The sequence below is a fragment of the Thunnus thynnus genome, chromosome 10 (genome assembly GCF_963924715.1).
Source record: "Thunnus thynnus chromosome 10, fThuThy2.1, whole genome shotgun sequence".
Lineage (NCBI taxonomy): Eukaryota > Metazoa > Chordata > Actinopteri > Scombriformes > Scombridae > Thunnus > Thunnus thynnus.
In genome coordinates this window covers 21,088,273-21,109,827 of record NC_089526.1, presented here as the reverse complement: position 1 = coordinate 21,109,827, position 21,555 = coordinate 21,088,273, and the positions used below count along the sequence as shown (strand labels likewise).

The following is a 21,555-nucleotide window of genomic DNA, read 5'->3' as shown; positions in this document are numbered from 1 at the left end:
TATTCATTTTCAGCTGTTTTTTCTTGATCATCTTTCTAATAGATGAGAGCTCAGATTCCCCCAGCAGTGGCAATGTGTCTCCTAAGGTCACAGTTCTCCCTCCCACGCTGAAGAGGGCGCTATCAGAGAAGGAGAAGGAGGGCCAGACCAGTCTGCATCCTGGAGGCTCTGCCAACAAAACCACTCAGGAAGGTGGGTCATAAAATCTGTCATCTGTCTGAGCTTGTATGAATCTTTGTTGAGCCTAATCTAATGATGCTGCGGTGGCAGTGTTGCTTATAAATAAATGGATTTTGAGCTGCAATGAAAGTGCAGATGACCAAAAATAAAATTCAGCACTTAATGTCTTCTTACTAATGCATGGCAGCTGGCTTTTTAAAAAAAATCTCTTTTGGCCACAGGTGTTAGATGGTAGATGTTTGATGTCACTGTCAGGATGTGACAGTTCCCATTGAGATTGACTTTTGTCTATGTGTCCATGTGCAACATGACAATAATCACGCTGATAGATTTGGGTCACAACTCTCGCTCAATCCCACTTCCTTAGCCTGGCAGCTCAGTGATTTTTGTGTGTGTGTGTCTTTTAAATGTACTGTTTTTAATTGTACAGTACAGACAACACTGCTTCTATATCATTTGAGATTTGATGATGTCTGGAACGCTGAACCTGACTCATTATTGCCACTTGATGAAGGGTTCAATAAAAAATAAAGACTGGGTTTTTGGGGGTTTTTTTGTCTGACAGCAATGTAAATATCACTACATATGCAAAGAAGTGTGTGCTTCAGATCATTCAACTTATGACAGTATAAGCCACAAGGTGGCAATATACACAAGAGAAGAGTCTACACGTTTTAGAAATGCCTACAAAAGTTCTACAAAAACGTTCTGCTAAAATTTTCTACACGTAGTAGAAGATCAGCTCAATTGTCTACGTATGTATGTGATTTATACTGAACTGCAATGGTTTCTCAGATCCAGGGGTAAATATCTGTCAGTTTCAAACATCATTTAAGCCCTGTCCCTTTCCTGTCTGGCTTTATTTTTATGCCTCCACGCTGGCGACAGCTGTGGCCAAAGGCATTATGTTTTCGAGTTGGCCGTCCATCCCATTTTCATGAACTCGATATCTCAGGAACACCTGGAGGGAATTTCATTACATCTGGCACAAATGTCCACTTGGACTCAAGGATGAACTGATTTAGAATTTGGTGGTCAAAGTTTAAGGTCACTGTGACCTTAAAAACACATTTTTGGCCATAACTCAAGAATTCATATGCTAATTATGACAAAGTTTCACAGTCTCTAAGAGACAGATTGTTTCTCACTGGAAATTATTTACTGGAATCATACATGTCAATATAGTGATGACCTCCATTTTCCCAAAAAATACACTTAATACCTTTTATTAAATTCCTTCAAAGTCTTCACTACAAATATTATGAGTCTGGACAGACATTAATGTAAACTGCAACTTGACTGGTATACAACTGTGGGACAGTATTTCTAGTTCATTTAATGTGTCTATAAATCAACAGGATTAATTTAGTTATCCATGGCCAGATTCATGTATATTAATTTGTTTCACGTACACACTTATGTGAGTTGTAGCCTGTCCCAGTGTGCATAGGGCAGAAAATAGGGAAATATTCTAGACGGGCAGACCACCAGTCCATCACAGTGACAACAACAAGATTCACAACTTTGACCGATTTAGTTCTAAAATTTCCTGAATCGATATCATTTGGTTTATAGATAAAGGTTGGGTTCCTGTCATAGGTGGAAGTCAGAAAGAGAGGGCCAAGTGTTTCTCCCTAGCTCATTTAATTTTTGTTAAGGGTTGGTGTCCTATAAGTCTAAGTATCTAACTGTATTCATGTAGTTCTTTTTTCAGCAACAGTTTTCATCATGTTGGCCTTTTTCAAGCTGCTTCAGTCAGCAGGCTCCAAAAATATGAACACACTATTGGTATCACTTGGGAGTTACTTGCATGTGCCTTCCTTGTATAGTTTTCAGATTAGCTACGACAGCTGGGTTTCTTCTCTTTGGATACTCAGTTCAGACATTTTCCTAAAACTGCACAGATGAGATAGGATTACGGTGTTTCTTAGTAAGGGAAACTTCATGCCCATTCATGTATGTATCTACATGTATTCCAACTGGCAAGACTGGTAACAAAAGATGACCCTACAGCAGCAACATACTTAAATTTACAGCAATATATATCAATAAATATGTCAAAATATTTATATTTCCTACCTCCCTTCACCTCTTATTTATCTTTCTAAGAAATTCCAGCCCTTGCTGTTTTCTTCATCTTCTCTCCCTGTCTTTGTTCAGTGAAGGCAGCGTCTGTGTCAGACTCGGTTCAGCGACCCAGCCCTCTCCGCACCAACTCTGAGGATCATGGCCCCTTCAAGACCAAGGACCAATCTCCAAACCCAGACAAGGACAAAGCAGCGTGCAAGAAATCCACAGACTCTGGGGAGGAAGCAGACAAAGACTTTATTTTAATATGAGTAAGATGCATTCACTGCAAAAACCTGTTGACAAGCCTCACGTTTTCCTTTAGAAAAACACCTAAGGGGGAATATAATCAACATGTTTTCATTTCTATTAGAAGTTGTACCCGTAGGTCCTGTTTGACCGTAAAGTACAAATCATGTTTGGTTTGCAGAAAGACCTGCTGTAGTATCAGTTAAATACACGGTTTCCAATTAAATTTAATTTGAATATCTATGATGACATAGACATCACATCATGTCACCTAGTAAACCAAACTGTGCTATATTTCCTAAGAGCTTCCTTCTCATACAGTAAACAGTCTTTTCTCATAATCTGGTATCAAGCTTGTTCCTACTCTTTGCTGTCAGGTGAGAATCTCATGTCTCCAAATGAATAAAACTTTTCAGGATTTGAGAAAATAGGTCACATGGATCTTGGGGTGATCCGGCTCATTCGGGCAATGAATAACGAAATCTGAAGAAGACCACTATAAAAGAGGCCACGATGCTTTCAGGAAACAGTAATATTTTGTGCAAGTGACTGTGGTTTCAAAGACTGAGAGAGGCTGTGAAACTATGAGTGTTAATCTGAAATCACTTTCTTTAACTAATAATCTAACATCTTGTTTCTATTTCTTGCAGTAGCTTGTCTCCCAGGGACCAAACACACATTAACAATACCACTATCACTGTACTGTACTTGAAGTCTAATATACACAACCAGGCCTGGACCAATGGCATTTTCTTTCCTTGAATATATTTGTATAGATTTTTCTAAATGATATTTTCAGTATGTGCAAGTTACTTTTCCTTTGTTTTCTCCGGACTTCAGAAGTTACTGAACTCATTATGCAATTCATCATTTTTACAGGAAACTACAGGTTCAGCTGAGAATCTCAGCACAAACAAAAATCAGAAATACACATTTCATATAGCTTGCCTAAACAGTAAAACTGAGTTATTCAGCGGGGGGCAGACCAGACTCTTCACTGAAGGACTTTTTATTGCCAGACCAGCAGCATCAAGCAATCCCAAGCCTCCGGGTCTTAACAGCTGACTGTATCAAACACCCCCCACTGGGCTCAAGTTTGTCTGTCTGTGTAAGAGTTGGAGTGACCATATGAAGTGTTGGTGCTTTTAGAGGACTGTGGTACACTTTAAACTTCCAATCAATCAATAAGGCTTCAGTACTGTTAACAAACACTGTTTTATGTGTTTAGACACTATGGGAAAAAAATCTTATGTTAGCCTTTAACTGCGGTCATTTATTTTTACTGTGTTCATATAAATTGAAGTGACACTCACTGCAATTCAGAGTGCCATCACAAATATTTCAGCTCGTATTTCTCTGGTGTCATTTGTCAAATGAATTTAAACTAAATTTCCAACAACTTCCTTTCTAGCTCAGAACAAACAAAATTATTGGGAAAAAAAAGACTCTGAATTGCTCTTAAAGACACTTTAAGACACACACTAACTTCTGATAAAATACTGATATCTTAATGAATATTCCCCTAATGTGTTGATGGTCCAATGAAAGCAAAGAACTTATCAAAAAGAGGAACGTCAAAAGGTAATCTGCTTGGGAGGCACTGTCATTTGCTTCCTATTTCAATAGCTAATTTGAGCTAGATTTTTGACAATAACCTCTTCAGTATGTTCTTTGTGTAAAAGTGGGACACTGAGGGAACTCCAGCCTTCAAAACACTCTTTTCAGCATCTCCTAGAGAGTTTTACTTCAGAGCTTTCAGATTCATTTGACTTTCACTTCCTTCAATTCAGGACAAAACATTTCTAAGGCATTCGAACAACAAGGAAATTGTGGCATGAGTATTGCTTTTGTGAAAAATAATCGAGAAAGCAGTGCCTGAAGTGAAAGTGGACTGTGGGTAGCTATATGTGTATACCGTTTTCAGGACCTCAGTGCTTCACCACAACAACAGCACAGGTCTCAGGCTTTTCTCTCTCTTTCTCTCTAGCAGGAAATGCTCTTTTCACACTGCTAGACAGTCTGCAATAATCCTCTAAAACTGATTTTGGCAAATCATCTTATTTACAACCTGTAGGCTTTTCTTTCTTTCTTTTTTACTCATTTGTATAAATGGGGGAAGAGAATGCGAGATCCAAATTGGATTGGTTTATCGTATATCAACTTTGGCCACTGTTCTTCTACTTATTATTTTGACCATTTGGTGTTTGTGTGCCAAGCCAACTAAGCATTAATGTTAGATATACAACCCACTCAGTGCAGCAGACCTCAGCTCTTTATGCGCAGTGTGAAAGGGGCACACCTTGCATTTTACTGAACTGTTCTGTACAAGTCTAATTCCAGTCAGGGCCTAAGGTCTTACTGTTCTTTTCCTATGGTGTCTATTGATGTCTTTTTGTAGAGTTATGATTAGGTTTTGCATCTTTATCACTAATAATGGCTTGGAAATAACACTGTTCTCGCTGTACATAGTTTTATCTGCCTCTGATGTCAACAACTGCTTTGAATTTTCAGTCTAACTCCCCGACTTTTTGCCTGAAAATCAGGTTCAGAATACTAAAAAAGAAAACATACACTACCACTTTGCAATACACTTAAAGCAAACACATGTGGCTGTTTGCTGTTCCTGATGCAAGGAAATGATCTGGACATCCTTGACTTTTTTTTTTTTTTTTTTGCTTTCTGTGTGGGGTTTCAGAAGCAGCTGGCTGTGTTTCTGTCATGTTGTGTGAAAGACTGATGATTTCCCTTTATAATCCTGAAAAATGAGCATCCACTTAATTTCTGTTGGCACACAGTGGGGAAAGTGAAAATAATCAGTAGCATCAAGTCTAGACTCCTAAGTCTACATGTGTGTGTGACTGCATGATGTGGCTGTGAGTTGTACTGTATGTATATATGTGCTTTCATAGGTGTGTGTATATATATATGCACATGTAATATACACACTGTGATATATTCACACGCCTATGTGAACGCAGCAAATCCTATATTGTTTTGGTACTAAGTACATTACTATACTAAGGGTTTGTTTGTAACTTATTTGGAATGAAAAAAAGCAAACAGTGGCCGGTGATGTCTTCATCCTTTGTTGTTTTTCCTCTCACATGTACATTGTGTTCATAAAAGTAGAAATTAATTCTTTCTATGTATTGATTTGTTATTAATTTAATGTTACCATCATGATTCAAAAAAAGAAATAATGCAAAACAATGACTGTTTTCCTTGAGCCGGAAAAAAATGCATAAATACAAATGACGTTAGCTCATTATCAGTCTTATTTGTTCCATTTTTATGGTCATGGATCAATATGTTTCACTAAGTCATTCTGCTGGTGTTGGAAATTTCTTCATGCGAATATTAATATTGATTAAAATCATTTTACAGGCTTTAAAATGTCTGCATTGTCTCCTTTGTCAAATCTCCAGTGTCTGGACTATCACAAAATCTTCTGTTTTGTAGTGTAACAATGCAACCACCAGATGGCAAATACAACGCTACACTGTGCACTCTCTTGTGCTCTCTCTCTTACACACACTCAGAGGAGGTGTGGTTTCCACTAAGTCAAAAAGAGCATATGTCAACCAAGCAAGCCATTGAAACAGTGCAACACAGTTGGTGAGATTAGTCTTTTCTTTACTTTGATGTGTGAAAGTTGTTAGTTTTTCTTCCCTTTTCTCTACTGAAATGGAGAGTGCTTTTGATAACCTGGATGCAGCTGGTTTCCTGGAAATCTGGCAACACTTTGATGCTGATGGTGAGAACAGTTTAGTTTTTTCTTCATGTTTAGTTTTTGTCTTCATAAGCATGCTATAGACAGATAGTACAGTACACAATTATAATTGTTTTTCCACTGTTACTAGATATGAGGGAGAAAAAGGCTGTCCTTATTTGTGATGATAAATTCATGAGTCTTGGTTGTAGGAAGTAATTTAAGTTCTTAGTATCATTTTGTAGTCTTAGTATCACAAAAAACATTTGAAAGTAACTATGTCTGATGTTTCTGTGTATGAAGATGGCAATGTCTCATGTAAAAATTAAATACAAGAAGAAATGAGCAATTTCACATAGATGCCATTTCTGAAAGGGGCTTGATACAGAAATAAAGTGCAAAATAATTACCTCAAAACTTAGAATATGAAAAGTCACTTCTCAGTATTAGGTCTGAGTAGTTCTCACTATTTGAATTTTAAAGAAAATTCAAACTTGAATCACTGAATTTACAACAAAAGGACTGGTGCAAATGTGTTTTTTTATTTAACAGATAATGGCTACATTGAGGGCAAAGAGCTTGATGAATTTTTCCGTCACATGATGAAGAGACTGGGTCCACAGGTAAGTTAACTTTATTTGGATGAATTCATCTGCAACTTGTGATTATAGCAGTTCAGTAAAATGCACATCAAGGCAGCCGAACAGGTACAATGCCGCAGAAGGCAACATGATTTAATTTCAGTCTGATACTGATGGATGCATATGATACTACTATACTGCGTCAATTTATATACCACATCAATTACACTACTACTTGAGGTATAAGGAACATATATTGTTGTTTCAAATGACGATGTTAATTGTAACTTGCCAGTTGAAATTTGCCACTAAGTTCAATAATAATATGATGCAAACTCATTTTCTCATGTTTATGTTGGGTGTTTCATGTAACACATGATTTGTCAAAATTAAGGCCTGAATCATTGAGAAATACAATACATCTTTGCAGCACTTCTGATCTCTGCTGTGTGGGCAGCTGAGCCTCTTCGCAGTTATCTGGATGGGTGGGGTGACTGTAACGATATTACAGAACACAATTAAAGAGCTCTGGTCATTGTCAGAAACTCGGCAAAAGGAAAGCCCTTGACTCGGTTAAAAATTGACCTGGAGAAAGAAAAAAAAAAGAGTATGTGTCTGTGTCTTGTGTTTGTGTCTGTGTGTCTGTATCCTGTGTTTGTGTCTGTGTGTATATAAATTAAATGTTTACTGAACAATGTTAAATGCTGTGACACAACTGAAGATTGAGCTCTCTCCTTGACCAGTTAGAGCAGAAACTCAAATGAACACACAACTACAACAACATGTTCTATTGTGTGTGTGTGTGTGTGTGTGTGTGTGTGTGTCAGACTCCCTTGGATACTAATGGGGCTACACTAAAACAAGCAGACCACATGTCACTTTGTCTTTCTGATGTTTGCTTTCCATCATTAATGCCCCCAGGATAAGTGCTGTGTTTTGTAGTTCCTGAGAAATACACAAAACACTAGTCATTCTATTCAGTCTATTATATTCTATTCAGCTGTTGAAGCATTAACCATATGGTGCCTGTATAGTTATATTTTCTTAAGTGCATCATATCGAGTATTTATGCAGACTTTTCTACATGAAATTACAACTGTGTCATGTGAAAAAGAATTTCCATTTGATATACTTTCATCTTCCACATCTTTGTAGAAAATACATGATTATATTTATGCAGTGGGAAAACTCTATGTTTTTCAACCTAAGTGTGCATTAAGTGTTGTATGTAATTTCTCTATTGTACATTCAGTCAAATATTTATACATGTGATACAGAATTTTTGCCTAGCAACAGGATATTGCTGGTGCCTGAGAGAAAGATGGCGCTGGAGATAAATACTTCTCTTTCTGTAATGAGTGAGCGCCTGGCACCTTGTAGTCTGCAGACTGTGTGCTCTGCACTGCATGAAGTGATGATTCAGACCACAGATCAACAGGTTTCTATAGTTACAGTGCAGCAATCAAGGGTTTGCAAAGAGACCCTGGAAGATTTGCAGCTGAATATATTCTAAAATACTTGAACATCTTAAAATATTTTAACCTTCAGCAGCTTTAAACCTCTGTCTGAGCTCTGGTTGAGAGAGAAGCTGTTCTACACAGGAACAGAAAACCTGATTCTTAACTCAGATAAGCATGCAACTGACTGTATCTTTGCAGCTTTTCAAATTATCTTTTGTAATAATCTCCAAGAATATATTTTTCACATGCTTAACATGCTTAAAAGTTTCCGGAGTAAAAGTAGTTCCTGACTCTTTCTTATCTATCTCCAAGAATATATTTTTCACATGCTTAACATGCTTAAAAGTTTCCGGAGTAAAAGTAGTTCCTGACTCTTTCTTATCTACAGCATATGAGCGAGTTACACAGCAGATTATATAGGTTTCATATATTTCACTGACTGAATGAGTCATGGAGGCAAATGTTTGATGTGTAAAGCCTTGTACTCTTTGTTCTGTGTATTAGAAAGAATGGTTATGCCAAGGACATGTCGCTACATAAACTCTTTACTAACTGGGTTAGCCTGAGTTTGAGAAAGCAGACCTTAGGAAGAAAATCGGATATCACAGTATCCATGGTGACATTCCTTAAAATAACTGTGACTCACAGTAAAGTGCTTGTCCTTCAATGTCATTCTTTTTCATTTCATTTTCCCATGACATAAATCTGTGTCCACATTAATACATGTAATATATCAATGTTGTATTCTAATATATTGTGTCTCTGCAGGAGAATGTGACTGAAGAGAGAGTTCAGAGACTGAAGCAGAGATTTATGTCCGCCTACGATGCCACCGCTGATGGGAAACTACAGATTCAGGAGGTACAGTATTTCCTTAACATAAAATGCCAGTATGTGAATGAAAGTGAAATAGGAAGCAATAGGATTTTGTTATATCTTTGTCTTTCTGTATATATATTTGAGTCTGCATGTGTGAATCTGGTTTCATGCTGCGGAAGTGGTGATTAAGCACCCACACCCTCACCGCCTATTCAAGATAAACTGCATTTAGTCCTGTACATTCACCCTCTCATCTCTTCTATGTGTACTCCTTCAGATTTATGGTTCACATTAATAAAAGCAGACAGGCTCCAACACCAGCCCTCTGTCTTGCTCTCTGTCAGACAGCATTTAACCTTTTCACGCTAATTTGGCCTTTATTGTCAGTCTTCTTCCTCTCCTCAGTCTCCTCTCTCTCTGACTTATCTATTCCACTCACCCCTCTCTCTTCAAATTCTACTCATACCTTCTTCTTCCACCATATCTCCTCTTCATCTTTTATTTATTTCTTGTATCCGTGACAATGATACAGCTTGTACCATATTCAGGCAGAGCAAAAACTAATTTCCGGGGACCGCCAAGAGTCATTCTAAGCCATCATGCTGACAGACACAGTCAGTCGGAAGTGAACAGCACTCAAACCATTTGTTCCATACAATACATGATATGCATGTATGTGAAATACCACAATTTACTCTATCTACACAGTATGCATTATGTATGACATTCTCAAGTGACATTTTGATTGGAGTCAATTCATCTGATTTAATCAAACTTGACTGACAACATCTGATGACATTGTTCTCTCAGTCTCCACTCTGTGTAATTGATGCAGTTCCTGGCACAGCAGAAGTGCTTCATCAGTTCTTTCTGGCGGGAAAAAAAACTTGATCAGGCCAATCCCCTTAATGCATTGTACTCACAGACCCCAAATGGTTTGACTTTTACTCATAAAGCTAGGAAAAAATCAATACGTGTCTGCCATAAGTAGCCTGTTGAAGACACTGATTTACGGTGGCTGATGAGGGTACAGCCCAGTGTGGTCAAAGCTCTTTGTTGCTTCATTTGAAGCTATAGTACTGTACACGTCATGCCAACTCAGGACACATTGTTCTCTCCCATTATCTATTTCTATGCCTCAATTCAGAGTATTCAATAGCCAGTAAGAATTCCCGATCTCATACCAGTGCTCTCTTTTTCTCAAATTTAAAATCTGTATACATACCTGTGTGGAACTCATTGGGATCTTTTTATGTAAGCTACAGTAACATTAGGCCAGGGGCTGCTTTGGTGCACTGACTGCAACTGAATTTCAGAATGACAAAAGAAACTAATTCAGCGAGTTGGATCGGTGCAACCCCACTATGAGAATTTACATTCATGCAGTGAAAAGTATGAGCAAGATATCTCTCTACTGAGCGGTTAGTGTCATCTTAATCATTTGTAATGCTGTTTCCCCATATTGTCACTTCTGCTCTACAGACAGCATTAGGAAGGAAGTCAGCAAGTGTATCTTAAAACCACAGTAGTTCCTCTAGTTCAGTGTCTTAAAACTGATCTATTAAACAGCACTTTGACTAACTATCACACAAGAAAATAACGTAAAATGACAAATGTTTATTTAGTCTGTAAATAGTAAATTTCCTCACCATTGTACTTTTATACTACTACAGGGTAAACAACATACCATGCATTTATTGTACTTAAGCATAATTAATAGTAATGATTCCTACCAGGGAAATGTATTTTCTCTTAACTCTAATTTCAACAGCAGTCCTGGATCTTGCAGGGACTGAGGGTTTCACCCTGCCATCCACATTTTAACTACCATGCACACTGTCCAGTCTGGTGTAAGCCATCTTCTCACATTATTAAGGGGACACTGTGTGCTTTGAGTGTACTGTATTCTGTTCACAAGGTGCACTTTCTTTTGTATTTGTATATTGTTGAGTCACAAGTTTAAGTATTAATTGCCAGCAACTGCTCATCTGAACTGTTCTGTGTGTGTGACAAATTAACATAAAACTGCTAAAAACTACTAAACTACTGTACAAAACTACACAAATATGCAAGGGACATTTTGACAAGCAACCTCCTGCAGATCAGCTAATGAATGAATGAATTTCGTCTATTTTCGTCCAATGTGGACATCTATATGTCCTGGTTTCCATTCCATGATCTTCCATAGGATAACTACTATCTTGGCTTGTTCTTATTTATTGGTTAATCATCTGGAGATAAATTAATAGCCAACAACATCAATTGTGTAAGTCATTTATCAAGCAAAAATGCAATTTGCTAGTCCCATTTTCTCAATTTCCTGTTCTTATTGTAAGCTGATTTTCAGGTTTTGGGCTACTGATCTTACAGGCTGTGGGAAATTATGATAGGAACTTTTCACAATTTTCTCAAATTTAAAAGACTAAATAAACTGAACAAAATGACAGATAATTCAATTATAAATTAGCCCCACTTTTATTAATGCTCCAACTGAGCCATATTGTCTGAAAACTCCCTACAATGTCAAAACTTTTTTTAGTTTGTTCGTTGGTATTTCATCCCTGAACATTTGGCTCATCTGCTGTTGGCATCACTGTTGGTGCATTGCGGCTTGTTCAGACTGCAAGCTGTACTTCGGCTGTGTGACCCAAATGGCCGCAGTATCATCTTGTATTTTAATTAGATTAATGATGGGGGCCCAGTTTAATCTGCTAATGGAGAGCTGATATTATTAAAGAAGAACAGTCAAGAGCGGGGCAACATGCTGTGGAGAGGAGCCAGGAGGAGCTGGTGTACAGTAGTTAGATCATCCCTAGTGATGTCTAACCAAACAGATAGTTTCAGATTTATCGGGGGAGGTTTGGAAAATTCTGTGTTTGAGACTTCTGCTGCCACCTTAATATAATAGAGGTGAACTGAATCTAAAATGTTATTTAAAAAGTCAGCAGCAAAGCCTCTTTCCTCTTAACAGTGTCACAGTCCTGATAATCCATAGACCTTAGTGTCAAGTGTTTCATTGGATTTATTTTTTCACTAGAAAACATCTAATAAAAAAACTCTCCCTCTAATACAAAATCATAGATTGCAAGCCCAGACTGTTGTGAAGTTTGTATGGCTGGTGTGAGCTCGGTGGTTATTGTTGGTTATTGGTTATTGACAAGACTTAACTGGTCTGCTCTGACCTCTGCCTTGTTTTCCAGTTGGCCAATATGATCCTCCCTGAGGATGAGAACTTCCTTTTGGTTTTCCGCAGAGAAGCTCCTCTCGACAACAGCGTTGACTTCATGAAGGTAAATTCACAGACTATACCAATTATTAGGTTATATATCATATATATTATAAAGGTTATAATATAACCTATGCTGATATACAGTACCAAAAACCACCAAAAGTACAGAGGTATCCTGGTGGGCCAGTGGTCTGACAATATACTATTGTGTCTAGCGCTGCAACAATTAATTGATTAATCGATTAGTTGATCAACAGACAATGAATTGGCAACTATTTCGATAATTGAATAATTATTTTACTAATTTTTTAATCAAAAACACAAAAAAATTGCTGGTTGCAGCTTCTCGAATGTGAGCATTCACTATTTTTGACATTTTATAGACAAAACGATTCAGTTGATCAATTAAGCAATTAATTGATAATGAAAATAATTGTTAGTTGCAGCCCTAATTATGTCCCAATTTCCATACACGGCAGATACAAAGATATAAACCCGAGTACCGATTGTAAATTCTTTTTGCGTAAAAAAATGTTTCATAAATGTTGATAACTATCGATGTTAATTCAATAGTTGTTTGATTTTGTGAGTTTTTGAAAAGTAAGAACTTAGAGGAACAGTGCAGTGACAACACTGATAAGACACTAGGCCACACATTAACTCCTTCCTGCATAATCAGTCAAACCAGATCAGCCAACAGCCAGCCTGTTCTCATTTTTTGATGAGTATAAGAGAATGTATCAGTGACTTGGGGTTTCAACACATACAAAGAATGAGGAAGTCTTCTGACAGCCTTAAAACTGTGAATTCTAAATATTCATTGAGAAAGCTTAACATTGAGACAGGAACCATGCATCTGAAACAGTGTTGGGGTAACGCGTTACTGTAATCACATTACATTCGTCTGTAACTTAGTAATGTAACATGTTACTGTTCCTAAGTTCAGTAATCACATAACAGTTACTAATCAAACAATTATGCCCTTACTTACATTACATAAGTACTCTAATTATCTGCAGAATGGGTGGATAGAAAAAAATAATCAAACATACCTTCTCATGCACACTTGCCTGACTAGAGTTTGTGCAGAAGATAGGACAAAAATGGCAGAGCGGTCTACAACTTTTTAAGGGTGGAGATATGCACATTACTTCGACTTTGTTGTGCAAAAGGACAAGAATGTGACGGTAAAGTACAAACTCTGCCCAGGCACAACTATCCACTGCTGTGAGAACAACATCAAATCTCTCCAAGAATCTGCAAAGGCAACATGCTAACACAAAGCTAGAAGTGAAAGACCCCCTGACCCAGAGTGATGCTCAAGCTGAGTGTATGCCAACCCCAACCAAACAGCCAAAAGTTGATTTTCAACAGGTAACAAAAGCAGAGATGAACAGGCTTGTAGCATAGTGAAGGAAATGTTGCCTGTTTCTATAGTAGAATCAACGTCTTTCAAAAACATACTCAGCAAAATACAGATAACAGGGAACGGATGGCCACTATCAGACAGGAAAGGCTATGATGAGAACTGAGCTAAAGAAAACATTTGTAAGCTGAGAGTATGTGTCTACTACCGCTGACTTTTGGACTAGCCACAATAAAAACTTCCTAGGAATAACTTCCCACTGGATTAACCCAAGCAATTTCCATCATGGGAAAGCTGCAATTGTCTGCAGAAGAATTAAAGGATGACACACATAAGATGTTGTAGCTGAAATTAAACAGGTTCATTCAACTTATGGACTATCACACAAAGTCACCGCAACTGTCACAGACAATGGGTCGAATTTTATCAAGGCTTTCAAGATGTTTGAGCCTACAGCATCAAATTCTGATGAGGAAGGGCATGAAGATCAAGATGTGACATTCACAGATGTTGGAGTGTTTTCTACTGACCCAGAAGGACAGTTTTCTCTCTCCCCTTGCTTGAGATGTGCATCACACACACTAAACGTAATTTCAAGTAATGATGTTGACAAATGGCTGACAATGACTAATTGTCTAATGACTTGTACTAAGACCAGCCGTTCTGCAGTGGCCTCTGATCTCGTTGAGGATATGTGTAAAAGAAAACTCATCGTGCCAACAACAACAAGATGCCCTATCCCACTTCACTGATATTCCCATCCCAGAGTTGAACACTCCTGCTGGCGACAAGGTATTAAAGCCATCACTGAACAGGAGTATCAATTCCTTAAGGAATGCTGCACAGTCATGAATCCACTCACTGTGACACTGGACATATCACAAGGTGAAGATAACTGCTACTATGGCAGTCTCCTACCAACGAAATTCTTATGTCCAAGACACTGGCACTGTGAAACGGGCTCTCCCAGATTTTTTTTTTTTTTTTTTTTTTTTGTGAAACTGCAGATTTAGGTCACAATCCCTCCTTAACTCACATGATGCTTGTACTGAGTTAATTAATCTTCTAGCAATACATTCATGTGCATGTGCAGCGTTGTGATATGGAAATATGCTGCTTTAGTCAAAGATACATATGAATGATAAATATGAGCATAAGCCTACATACAGTCGTCCTGCATCTATGTAGTCTGCATTTCTTTTAGATTAAGTTAGACTTGATTCCAGAGCTATTCTGTGGCTTAACTGTAAATAGCCAACCTTATCCAGTCTTTCTATATAGTAGGCCATCAAGATGTGATTTGCATCTGTGTTGGACAGCTAAGATGCTCTTCTTGCTGCTATCACATTGAAGAAGTTAAAAGCATGGTGGCTGAGAGAAGAGGAGAGGAGAGAAGCCCTGAGAACACTGCTGACTATTGAGTATTGTGCTTTCCCCCACGATGAGTAGACCCCCACCTCCAGCAGCAGTGAGAATGACTTCTTTGCTTTCAATGAGGAGGATACAGCTTCCTTCAACTCCGACAATGAAGTCATTGAATATTTGAAGTGGGGATGAGAGATGGAGATCCTGAACTTTTTCCCTACAATAAAGACTATATCCATGAAATTCAACACTACGATGCCGTCTAGTGCACCCATGGAGAGTCTCTTCAGCCCCCTTGACTCTGTTTGGCTCGTTAAATGCAGTTCATATGCCATTTAAACATGTTCTTTTTTTCTTTTAAGTCTTTCATCATCTAATGGTGTTACGAAGGCGAGTCTCTTATATTATTTTATTTATTGATATATTATTTTGAGGCAATTAATATTTTTACTAGGCTGTGTTAGGAAGGCCAACCTCTTTTGATAAAGAAAGGCCTGCTTGAAAGGCCTGCCTTGTTCTGACCACAACATTTTTCTGTGAAGTGCTCTTTCAGCTGGTTTTCACCAACTTTGCTGTCAGCATTGTGGTATTACTTTATTAAAGAGCCTTTAAAGCAAGATGTTGTGTATGCCCTCTTTATTAGGACAGGGTTTGTGCTGATATGTGGGAATATGTAAGGTTTAACGTTGTATTATTAACTGGCAACTGGCAATGCTGCAGAGTAACACAAAAATAATGTAACTTATTACTTTTCATAGGGAGTAAATAAGTAAAGTAATGCATTACTTTTTTTAAAGTAACAAGTAATGTGTAATACATTACTTTTTAGAGTAACAACCCCAACACTGATCTATAATTGCTTTACGTTGCATGGAACCATTTGTTGATTCACCCTCTACTGCCCACTATAGATATGGAGGAAGTACGATTTGGATTGCAGCGGCTACATCTCAGCTCAGGAGCTGAAGGTAAGGTTGCAAACACACACAAAAGAACCAATTACAGGTTTCTTTTCTGTTCAAGGAGCCACTCTGAGAGGTGGCATTGGCAGAGAGTGACAGTAACTTTCAGACACTATTTCCTGTGCTGTCATACTGTTTGTCCTTTTCAACTACTGACAAGACAAGACTTTTTACTTTACAATAAAGATTCTTGGTAGATGTTGAGAGGGAGGCATTTAGTCAAGTCTAATAAAGTATTAATGGTTGTGGCTGGTTTGGAAAGGAAATACTGGCATTAGACATTCCTTCATTGACATGAGGGGGAAATATCCTTTTTTTGGAAATAGTGAAATCTGTGTAACAACATAATTTATTTGAACTCACTGGATTTGGTTGTTTTACTGTCTGATTGTAAGATAAATATCTTTCTCAGGCCTTCCTGAAAGACCTGTTCCAGCAGCACCACAGGGAAGTGTCATCTGACAAGCTGGAGGAGTACACTGACGCAATGGTAGTAATACAATTCTCTCTCTCTCACTCAATCTGTCTGTCTCTCTCTCTCACACACACATGCACACACAATCATGCAAGAATCCTGTACTCCACTCATCAAATGTTTATTTCAAATAAAGGCTATATAAGACCAAATGAAAAAGGTAAATACAATGACCTTATTCCTCCTAACAACTCCCAAATTAAACTGCTGTCCCAAAGACGAAAACCACAAATTGTTCACAGGGACTGTGATAGATTATAGTTAGATTATGTGTTATAGATTTCAGTTTGGAAGAGACTGACTCACACTCAAAGCCAGATAGAAGGTCGACTTGGTTGATGAGTCTCAGGTGGTGTGAGGTGATATTTTTCTGCTTCTCAATACATCCTATTTTTCTTGCAGATGAAAATCTTTGACAAAAACAAGGATGGCCGTTTGGACCTGAACGACCTGGCCAGGTATTTTCCAGAGAGCTACTATTTCAAGTGCCAGCAATGTTTAGAAGCAAAGTTTCTGTCACCTCTGATTGTCTGTAATGTATTACACAACACAGGTGGTGCTATAAACCTACTGTATAGTATTTCTGTTGCCAGTAAACAGTGATTTGATCAAATGCTAACACAAAACCTTACTTTGTTTATCCAGCTTTTGTTTTGAGATGTCTTGAAGGTGAATATGGTTCTGATATTTTTATGTGAAAATGTTACATCATTTATTATGTATAAATTCGTTTAAGTACATTTAGGGCCACTACATTTGATTATTTTCATTATGGATTAATCTGTTGACTATTTTCAATTAATCAATTAGTCGTTTGGTCTATAAAATGTCAGAATGTGTAAAAAATTTTGATCAGTTTTCCACATCGTGACATTTTCAAATGTCTTGTTTTTCTCAAACAATCAACAACCAGAAAATATTAATTTGATGTATATTCTATTCATTTGAGAGACTGAAACCAGAGAATTTTGACTTTTTTTCCTGTAAAAAAATGACTAAAAACAATTAATCGATTGTCCAAATAGTTGGCGATTAATTTTCTGTTGATTAACTAATGGATTAATCATTGCAGCTGTAATTAAAAGAAGAAAAAACATACATCTGTACCAATCTGTGGTGAATAATACTTTCAAGGAAAAGTACATGTAAACATTGCTCCATATACATAGATCCACACTCTTATTTTAAGTGTGATTCTGTATCTTTCAAAGAAAAGGAAGTGATTATTTCACCATAACAGATATTTTTCTCTGTGATAGCTCAAACAGTTTTGCAATGTGACATTAGAATATGTATTTTTTTCCTATTAGGATCTTGGCTTTACAGGAGAATTTCCTGCTCCAGTTCCAGATGGACGTACGTGTTTTGTTTTTGTTCTTTATAACATTTTGGCAAATGAAAACATGAGGATAAATTATGTGATGAATTCTCCTCTGTCATTTTTATCTTTATCTTCTTGATTTGTAAAATCTCATCTCCTCTCGTCTTCTCCAGGCCTCCAGTAAAGAGGAGATGAAGAGAGACTTTGAGAAGATATTTGAGCATTATGATGTTGTAAGTACAGTAATACACTGGGAGACAGATGAGGACTTTCATAATCTCATTATACCAAAGCTAATGATTGTTGTGTTTTGCAGGAAGGAAAATGTATTTTGCATTTTCCTTTACAGGACAACCTCTATAATGTGATCATCATGTTTCCAATTTGCAGTGCTTGTACACGCTTGTTCAGTTTGTGTCCAAAGGTTGCAGGTTCAGGAAATGATATGTTGATGAGGAGGACAACTAACAATCTCCCTCAACTTGTTCTTTTCAAAAGGCATCCATGGGCTAAGCACACCCTGGTGCCAAAAGAGCTGCTCAATGGCCAGTTGTATTACTAGTATTACTGCCTGTGGCCAGTTTACTTTTACTGCCAGTTTCCATGAGTTTTGTCTTTGACAGAATGTGACATGAGACATTGCTTCAATATAATTTTCTCTATTCGTTTATCAAAGTCTCTTATCTAAAGGACAATTCTGCTCCAACAGCACAAGGGGAGTTATTTTTTTATACAGTGATGGAAGCAGATATCACTGCCACTAAATGTTTTCCATTTCCAATTTATAACACTTTCACATTTGCATAGTGTGTGGCAGTGTGCATTAGAGGACTTCTATTAGCTCCCTGATTCCGGTAATGAAACATAATGAAATAAAACACCGATTATGTTGTCAGGTCATTCTTGGGGATGAGGAGTTAACTCTTTCAGACTCATTCACCATATAGCTCTGGATAAGAGTCAATAATTCCTATCAGGAGTCACTGATAAACTTCCTCTACTCAGTACAATCATATTTATGAGCTTGTCTATTTTGTCAAGTGGTGCACTGAGCAAACTAATAGTCTGTCTAAAACCTTTTTAGTCAGTATGCAGAAGTGACTTGTGTCCTTTGGTTTCTGCCAGCTTTCAGTCAGCTTTGGTTTCTCATCTGTGACTGTGCTAATGAGAATCTGTTTAAAACAAATCTAGCACACAAGTCTGTGAGTGACATGTTTGACACAATGTTTGTGTTTTCAAGAATTTAACAATACTGCAGGTGGCACTTTCAAGTTTTGCAATAGCTGATTCAAGTAAACAGCAGGCCTTCACACAATCTCTCTACTGGAGAGGGTGAAAACATACTGAAATTTACAAATTTCAACTTTAAAGAGTGTAGGTCTTCCAGCAAGACCATAATCTCTCATTTGTTCATGTATGAAACTTCTTTTAAGCAAGTGTTTTTGCAGTACTGCATTAAGAAGGAGGGACAGAAATGTCATATTTCTCCTGAGGTGTGTGACACTGTCAATTAGCGCTGCTGTACTTTTGCTTCAAATCATACTGCACTGTATGCACCCTGTAGGTATATTAAATGTAAATATGATTATCTTCTGTACATTGCTGAAAGCATAGTCCAGGGTGTTTACCCTCTCTCAAATGTATGCTGGGATGTGTTTCAGCCCCACTAATGACCCTGAGGAATACACCTAGGAAAGGAAAGCTAATGAATGACTGAGTATTGTGAGTGGGATGTGAATTATGAGAAGTAATTATATCATTTTTCTTTCTTTCATCCTTTTTCTTTTGTTCTCTTTTTTCTCTAGAGTAAGACAGGAGCGCTGGAGGGTCCTGAGGTGGACGGCTTGGTCAAAGATATGATGGAGCTGGTCAGGGTAAGACACCATTGCTGCTGTTGTTTAGTATCTGAATTTCAGAAAGCATGTTCACTCAGATCTTGACTGAGTTTAATGAGTATGAACTCATTAGAACAGCACTGGTTTCTAACACTGACAGTGCACAAATTAGAGCTCAACAGATAGAAACAACTTCATGAAAAGGCTAAAAGGCTTGCACATTACCAACACCACATTTCCTGTGTAATGACTTTTAACTCGCCCTCCCCTCCCTCTGTCTGTTAATGTACTGTTAATGTCTGTTTTCTTCCCCAGCCCAGCATCACAGGTCCTGAGCTGGACAAGCTGCGAGCCGTTCTGCTACGCCACTGTGACGTCAACAAGGATGGAAAGATACAGAAAAATGAGCTCTCTCTGTGTCTGGGAGTCAAGCTTAAACCTTAGTTACAATTATAGTATAGTATGATATTATGAAACACTGACGCTGTATTTGTTGTATAGTTAATCAAGTGTGTACTGGGAGTGAGCTAATGGTAGAATGCTGTGTTTTGATGCTGATCAGTCTGATTATTGGATTATTTAAGGTCAATATTCATGTAGCATTATTTGATTTTTATTTATGATTTATGATACAAACACAATTTGATGCTGTTGGATTAAAAGAAAATTAAACGACTGTAAATCTATTACTTTAAGTGACAGTGATTCTTGTGCATGTTATAGGCCAAAAAAAAGAATGAGATATGAATGTTTTTGGGGGGCTTTTTGGCTAAAAAAAAAATGTCTGTGCTGTGAGATTTGTGGTAAAATGATCAGTTTGTCTGTGGCTTTTGACAAGGTAGAAAAATAAGTGTTTTTTTATTGTAATATAAAGTTTTCTTCTCTTAGTTTGAAGCTGCAGGAACGTTGGCCATTATTGATGTTTGGCCATTTGCATGATTCTTGCATGAAAAAAAAAAAAAAATCTGAAGTATGTTGTTCATTGTCCTGTTACCATTATTTGCTGTTTAGAAAATACATTATTATGACAAGTGATGAGCATATTGATTTTTATTTAATTTTTTTGTTTGTTTGTTTGACCGTGCAGCTACTATAATATACTATAATATAATCTTAATAAGTTAAAAAAAACTTAAAACATTAGTACATTGACTAAAGATTATTACTTTTGGAGTAATTAGCAGTTTTAAGTAGCACTCATGCCTAAACAATATAGTCATTAGTCATTGTTCTATCATTTAATAATCTTAAAAATCAGCTCTGATCATGACATACTCTTATTGTTTCATTACCTCTAGAGCTAACTATTATTTTCAATGTCAAGTAATCAATGACAATAACTTTTTTACGTAACTGATGATCAGATTAGTTACGGATTAATTTTCTGGTTATCAACTAACCGTTAACTAATCGTTGCAGCTCTACATTGCTACATTGTCCAAGAGTACACTTTGACAAGAAGCTATGTGTTTTGGTATTTGCTGTATTATCCATCACTATAATTGCAATAATTATATAACTAATTAAAAACAAAAAGCTGAGTTGTTGGTGTTTTGAAAGCTTTTGTCATGTTCAACTCATTGTAAATGATGTTTGGCTGAGTGCAAAGAATGAATTATAATAAAATTGTTGTTTGGATTTCACATTCTTCATGCAATGACTCATTAAATATCTCCCTCAAACACATCAATGCGGACAATTTTTCAAGAGACTGATGAGTCACCAGGAGTGAAGGACAGTATTGTTTGTATGGAGAACCTTCTGGGTAGTATAATTTGATTTTATTGACTCATCATTACCATAGATCCATCAAAAACAAAAGAAAAAAAACGGTGCTCCTGGTCATGTAAGCTTGATATTCTGTTAAACCAATATAGATTTAGAAATGTAGAAGTTGGCTTCAGCCTAAACATTTGAACAGAACCTTTTAATTTCTA

At 37.2% G+C, this 21,555-nt stretch overlaps 2 protein-coding genes across 4 annotated transcripts in view; both read left to right on the top strand.

The window, feature by feature from the left end:
* Positions 1-5,889, top strand: part of LOC137191730 (F-actin-uncapping protein LRRC16A-like) — a 76,244-nt gene extending 70,355 nt beyond the window's left edge. For all 3 annotated transcript variants that reach the window (XM_067602075.1, XM_067602074.1, XM_067602073.1), the window contains exons 37-38: positions 43-192; positions 2,341-5,889. In XM_067602075.1, coding sequence (XP_067458176.1) covers positions 43-192; positions 2,341-2,519 — 329 coding nt within the window. In that variant the 3' untranslated portion in view covers positions 2,520-5,889. The remainder of the gene's footprint in view (positions 1-42; positions 193-2,340) is intronic.
* A 183-nt stretch (positions 5,890-6,072) lies between these two features.
* Positions 6,073-21,261, top strand: LOC137191729 (secretagogin-like). Its single transcript, XM_067602072.1, has 11 exons — positions 6,073-6,250; positions 6,758-6,828; positions 9,015-9,107; positions 12,266-12,355; positions 15,937-15,993; positions 16,400-16,477; positions 16,865-16,920; positions 17,773-17,818; positions 17,957-18,016; positions 19,589-19,657; positions 19,934-21,261. Exons 1-11 carry the CDS (start codon positions 6,181-6,183, stop codon positions 20,060-20,062), a joined length of 819 nt encoding a protein of 272 aa, XP_067458173.1. The 5' UTR covers positions 6,073-6,180; the 3' UTR covers positions 20,063-21,261.
* The last annotated feature ends 294 nt before the right edge of the window (positions 21,262-21,555 follow it).

What these genes read in the sequence shown, in the direction of transcription:
- LOC137191729 (XM_067602072.1), top strand. Translation starts at nt 6,181, where the DNA reads ATGGAGAGTGCTTTTGATAACCTGGATGCAGCTGGTTTCCTGGAAATC. An exon ending in TCTCAGCTCAGGAGCTGAAG is followed by an intron (nt 15,994 to 16,399) that starts GTAAGGTTGCAA and finishes TATCTTTCTCAG; the next exon opens with GCCTTCCTGAAAGACCTGTT. An exon ending in TATTTGAGCATTATGATGTT is followed by an intron (nt 18,017 to 19,588) that starts GTAAGTACAGTA and finishes TTTTTTCTCTAG; the next exon opens with AGTAAGACAGGAGCGCTGGA.